The following is a 6,827-nucleotide window of genomic DNA, read 5'->3' as shown; positions in this document are numbered from 1 at the left end:
AAAATAGGACACCTGCTATATCGCATTATCACATAACTTATTTATTACAATTAAGAAATATGTTGACAAAACAAAACTTGTTTATCTTTACTAATTTCACCCCTTTACGTGAAATCTTTATCTTGTGAATATTTGTTTTTCTTTCTCAGATCAATGGGGCGATTATCGGAACAAAAACTTTCTCAGGTTTTATTTATTCAATAAAATCTTATTCAAAGGTATATCAATCAGAAATGGAATATTGAAAAATTTGCAAAGATTGACTAAACATGCTAAAGTTTCTGACAAATATCTTTTCTTTCTCGTCTTGCGTTCCATGTTGTCAGTCAAACGCCATGGGAATTTTCGCGCGAGACGAATATCACAATTCCACACTTTTGCGATATGGGTAATATAATTTTTGATTGGCAGAATGGTTTCGGGGATTTATTACCTATTTACATGTACACCAACCTCAGCTTCTGCTGGAGGAGGCGGGGCATAATACTGTAAACAAACATTGGCATTACCATCTGGTATAAATGGACGTGCCTCAGAAATAATTAACCGAATGCACGTGTATAAGTAATAAGTTTATTTCTGAACAGAAAAAAAAAGTGAAAGTTTAAAAATTTTGGTGGTATCCTGTTGACAAACTGCACGATATACATTTATGCAGAATTATTGTTTGAACTAATTTTTTACAAATAACTCCATGGTATTAACAGACTTAACTATGATACCACAGCAGTGTAGCAATATGGATACAATGTACGTTCAGGGACAAATTGGAATACCCATGATCAAACAGGAATATGCCGAGGATATGACGGACCATTTAGAAATGGACTTATCCAAAATGAAAAAGAAATCTCGAAAAAGAACCTTCAGCAAGACATTTGATTCTGTATCGGAGGCATCGTCACACGAAAACTCGAATGACAGTTCGTCTTCATGTAGTGGAGAAAACAGCAAGAAAAAGAAAAAAGGACAATCAATGGAAGAAATTAATACTCAAAGATGTTTAGCAAATGTTCGTGAAAGACAGAGGACACAAAGTTTAAATGAAGCCTTCTCAACGCTACGAACCATTATTCCGACGTTACCCTCAGATAAACTCAGTAAAATCCAGACTCTAAAGTTAGCTTCCCGTTATATTGACTTTCTGTACCAAGTACTAAGAACTGATGACAATTGTGATAAAAATAAGTCTACCAGTTGTAGTTATGTAGAAGATGAGAGACTGAGTTATGCTTTCTCTGTGTGGAGGATGGAGGGAGCATGGGCCTTGCCGGGACACTGATTTATATTACATTCTTAGGTTAGTATTAAATGTATAATCTATGCACGGGCCTTGCCGGGACACTGATTCATATTACATTCTTTGGTTAGTATAAAATATATAATCTAAAGCATGGGTCTTGCCGGGACACTGATTCATATTACATTTTTTGGTAAGAATTAAATATATTAGCTAAAATAACTATAGCGGTTATTGTATTATAAAATAATAATGATAATATCGAGGATAATATACATAGTATTTACTATTCATTATATCATTTGCCTTAAAATCACAAACATCTTTTACCCTTCCTTAAACAAATAACTTTTAACAATAACAACAAACATTTATTTGACAATAAAACAATATTTTCTGTTGTTATTTTGAATTTTTCAACAGCAAACAAAAAGCTGTGTGTGTGTATAGTCAATGAAAAACAAATACACACGTCCACGGAAATCACTTAACAGATTGTATGAAACATAGTTGAATAAAAAAATAATATAAAGAGTATTTTATATTAGCTTTGATAAATTTAACCTCTATTTGACCAGCACAATATCTAAACTTGCCATGATTTATCTAGAAAATGGTTACCCATATCAACAGATGCTGGGGTGAAAGATTTAAGATTTTATCAAAAATATGATTGATATCATAAATACGATAAATAAATAATAAAACTGAAAGGATAACACTTAGATATAAAATATCAAAAAATATATCGAATTATGTTTCATTTCTCAAAATTAACGGATTTAAAATTAATCGGTAAGTACTCTGGTATTGAACATATCTTGCTGACAGTCGTAAATTATATTGTGCATGAACAAATAAAGAATCTGTCTTATGTGTAAATATCATATTATTGCATTAAAGCAAATAAAGTTAAATGAATATAAAGACTATGGTAACAGAAATGTTTCCATGTTTTAAAAACTAGTAAAAAATGTGTATATGATTCTTTAGAAAAAACAATTTCAAATTAAACGGAATTTTAAAATTGCTGCTTAAGATCGAAATGTTCTAAATATAATCTGGAAAGGATATTCATTTATTATTTATCGCCATTTAAAGAAAAAGACTAACTTAAAGCATAAATTTATCCAAAAAAAATATGTTTTGTGTGTGCACCAAAATTCGACACTTTTTAACCCTAGATTTAAAATGTAATGGAAGTGGTACAAACATGTTATCCTGGAATTATTAATGTTGTTTTATTCTTAGCGATTTTAAGTACGGACATTCATTTTAAAGGCATTTTATGAGTTGGAGAATATTTTTCCCCAATAGAATACGTATATTTGGCCTTGCTAATGGAGAAAGTGTTATTTTCAATTTCATTATTTTTTATTATGTTTGTGTTTTTGTAAAGTTGTTTGGATAATACGATTTTTTTAAAGTTATGGAACCCTACATTATGTTCACAGATAATCTCTTCAGGAGGGAGCCTTTGTTCCTTTTATACATCAAAGTTTGCAATGCTTATACTCTATCTGTATGCTACACAGAACAACGAATGTCGTGTTTCTTCACTTTATAATATAATCTTTTACCACGAAATTCTTTTGATCTTTGAGCTCAGTGACAAAGTTAACATTAGTTCTGTACAACATCAATACAAGAGAACAAAACTAGATATAATCCAACATGACACATGTATCTTACCCGGTAGATATACAGACGTGATACACAATCACTTATCATAATCCAGATTTATATACAGATAAACATTGCATCTAGTCCAATAGAACTTTTAAAGTCAATACCATTTCGATTTTTAATGTACGACGGTTGTCTTTCCATATTACCGGCTCAATTAAAATAGATTGTTTCCATACTCCACACTAATAGCTTGTGCTATGATGTACCAAAATTGAAAGGGGACTAAAAAATCCTGTATACAAATACTGTTGTAACAGGGACAAACACATCCTCCTCAGACCAGAGATATGTTATACATTAAATTATATGCATCTGCCTCAATTAAATTAGTTAATAAATTTTATAGTTGACGAGCGGAGTTTGATTCCGCACCATATATTTTGACTAATGTAGTGCAGAAAAAAATCGAATCTGAAGTCTGCCAATGAAAAATTGTTACATACTTCCTTCTTACAGTGCACCTAATAAATATTGCTATTATATAAGTCAAAGTCATCAGTTAAATACTTAAACAATTGACCCATTCAAGTAAAAGAAACTTCAGGTGTAGTAAACATTTGATTTCATTGTTTTGTACGTGGTTGTGTTCCATAACTCTGCTGTTGTTACCGGTGCAAAGCAAGCACCCGACTGTTTCCCCCCTTGGTTTTCTATCCCCTTTGTATTGATGTTCACTGATACGTAACTTACTGCTTTTCTTTATGGAATATTGTGTAATATATGCTCTGGTTAATATATGAGATGCACATCTGGAAACCTTTGAAGTAATATTACTTCATGTATATACATACTGTGTAGTGAATGAACAACGGACAATAAATTAGGGATTCTATATAACTATTGATTGTTCTTCTTTTAATGTTGCCTGCAGAGTAAGAATAAATGCAAGAAGATTTGGGGTACATGTCATTGCGGCCATCCCTTGAAATACAAAAAGACATTTTTCAAAAGTTCAGCAAAAACACACGGTGTAGTATCATATCTCAAACTCGTACAAGCCTTAATACGAATTCACATAACAGAGACAGCAACCAACGCTTTATTCGACCTTGAATAGCGTCACTTTCAAAACAGTGTTTTTGATTAATCAACCCCAGGGTGTTAAGAAAATGTACAATGACGAATGTATATCGAATACAATAAAACTATTGCAATACCAAAGACTGAACAGTTTTTGATCTTCTACACTTTAATATTGACCACAGTATATATTTACTAAGACTTTACTATAGCAGCGTCTTGACCGATCTTGTGCAATTTGAAAAAAGCAATTTTATACAATGTATACAAAATGTAGTAGTTTTACTACCCATACTATAAACAAGGATGATATATCTCATATAATCTCTTTGCTTTAAATAAGTGGATTTATATAACACAAGTACAATTCGTTAAAATGAACAGTTATATCTCTATAAAGCCAGAAAAATAACGGACAATTCCCACATTGATTGCTATTTAAATATTATTGCCATAAAGAGCTGGAGATAATACGACCCTTTGTTTTTACCAAAGTTCTGTATTCGTCTCATCATTAGTAATAGAAAAGGGAAGGATAAACCCACTTATGCATTTTGTAAAGGGACAAATTAGTTAAGATAATAGAAATGATTCAGGTTCAGATAAAAAGGATAGCGTTTATTTAATACCCACCTTGTGCAATCTTACTGTATATATGTATTTGTTATGGGTACACAAAATTTGCGACTGTCATTCTGTACCCAATATATTTGGGAAAAACAGTATAAAAGGCCACTTTGTAAATTTTGTGCAAGGAAGCTTTTTCTGGATTAACCTATATCAGAAATACTCAAATCAAATGACATATTAGTGAACAATAGCATTTTTTCTGGTAATAATTAAAGAATATGTAATATTTGTCCAAATCAATTATTCCAACATTACAACTTCTATGTTTTTCCACCAGCGATGTTTTTTAGTAATGATGTATGCTATACTATTTTCTTTGTAACACTATAAGTGTTTGTTGTTAGAGCAGTACTCTTTTATTACAATTTAATATAAAATTGACGAGATGTATTACCAAAAAAACAAGTATGTTAAACGAGAGCCGATTTCCTTAACATCATCAACTATGCATTTCTAAGACATGAAAGAAAATTACTTTTACATTTTTCAAGCATTTTCTTTGGCATTTTCTTCTCAAGTTCTCAAGTGTCGTGACGCTCTTTTGCAAAGAAGACCCTCAGCCATCTGCCAAAAACATCAAATCGAGGACGCACATTTGTTACTAGAATGATTATTACTCTGACAAAACGCATCACTCTCTGTTTTTATCATTAAGATGATGCATTTCAAATTCTCCCATCATCTAGTAATGGCACAAGTCTTATTTCCATCAATTAACATTCAACAAAACGTACTGTAGGTGAACACCGTGCTACAGCTACAGCGCTTTTAAGAAACAATATAATTAATGTCTTCATGTAGTAAAATATATTTCTAGAACTAAGTAAAAATATTCATTTCTCTTGGGAAGAAACACATTTGTTTGATTTATGACCTTCATTAATCCATTTCATGTATACATCAGAAAAATTTATGGAATAATTAATAAAATGTCTTGTGGCAGTGACGCAATACATACCAAAGTTTATGACAGTCAGCTGATAGTTAAAAGTTTTTGTCCAGATACATTAAGAACTTTGATTTAAACATGTTGTTTTTTTTTCAATCAGAATTTGTGGATTTGTAAAAAAGGTATACAGTTTTTTGGTTGCTTTTATCAATTAACATAACTGAAAAAATGTCGGATGAATCGTATTGAAACAGAAAAATAATTCGATAAACCAATCAAGATTCATGGAAGGGCATGTATAGCATAATATAAACAATAAGGTTCGAAACATACAATTTTTGGTAACACCATGCAACAATTCAAGATTAAACAATTTCAATTGAAGCTTTAATATGCATTTCATGAAAATATATAGATCGCGGTTAACAGCAACTTAACTGCTGTACATATGACGCACCTTTTGTGGTTTGTGATTCACAAATAAATCACGCCAACAAGAACTTGATACAAATCAGTAGCTTTCATGTATTTACCGTTATCTCTTTGATATTTCAGATTTTGACGAGGACATGGTTTTTGTCTCCAGTGTTTTATGTAATGGCGACCAGTTGTCATGACTACGGACCAATAGTTGAAAAGATGAACAGCCTTCTGATGACGTGTCCGGATAACGATTGTGAGATCTGTCATATTCATTTAGGACGAATGATAGACACAACTTCCAGTTTATACATCAGTGAAATAGTCCACTTCCGTTATAGTTTAGTAGTCTGCTACCGTACATGTCATGTAATAAATACTTTGTATAGAAATTACATGCTACCGTGTTGCCAATAATGCAGGTGTGTAGGCTGGACAAGCTTGTCGTCCCAACTATTGAACTTCTGACCAAACCTTACCCAATGACCAAACCATGACAAAAGAATCTCCCATGTGTGATCACGTGTTCATTTTTTGTCACTTATCATCATAATTTAACGTTGTTAAACTTTTAATATTTTTATTTATGAGGAGCAGTATTGACAATCCTTTTATTGTTTTTTTATGAGATTGAATGTTTTGTATAATTTATTTTTAATACAGATGATATGAGCAATTGCTGTCTTCTATTATTCTGTTATTTTTTGTGATGCGAAAAACAGGTTGTGAACATGTTCGGCTACACAAAACAAAATGCAAGTTACAAGTGATACTATTTGTGTGGTGTCTCCAATTTACCTGCTTGACCAACTCAAAAATTACGGACAACAAAAATACAGCTTATTATTACTCAAACAAAAACAAAACAAAATATTTCCGTACTTCATGTATACCTTACAACAAAATTATTTTTATTTACCTATGTACGTTATTTCATTT

At 31.4% G+C, this 6,827-nt stretch overlaps 1 protein-coding gene across 1 annotated transcript; it reads left to right on the top strand.

The window, feature by feature from the left end:
• Positions 1-518: 518 nt before the first annotated feature.
• Positions 519-6,564, top strand: LOC134706435 (twist-related protein 2-like). Its single transcript, XM_063565359.1, has 2 exons — positions 519-1,300; positions 6,024-6,564. Exon 1 carries the CDS (start codon positions 695-697, stop codon positions 1,280-1,282), a length of 588 nt encoding a protein of 195 aa, XP_063421429.1. The 5' UTR covers positions 519-694; the 3' UTR covers positions 1,283-1,300; positions 6,024-6,564.
• The last annotated feature ends 263 nt before the right edge of the window (positions 6,565-6,827 follow it).

The sequence above is a fragment of the Mytilus trossulus genome, chromosome 2 (genome assembly GCF_036588685.1).
Source record: "Mytilus trossulus isolate FHL-02 chromosome 2, PNRI_Mtr1.1.1.hap1, whole genome shotgun sequence".
Classification (NCBI taxonomy): Eukaryota; Metazoa; Mollusca; class Bivalvia; order Mytilida; family Mytilidae; genus Mytilus; species Mytilus trossulus.
This window is presented reverse-complemented; position numbering and strand designations above follow the sequence as displayed.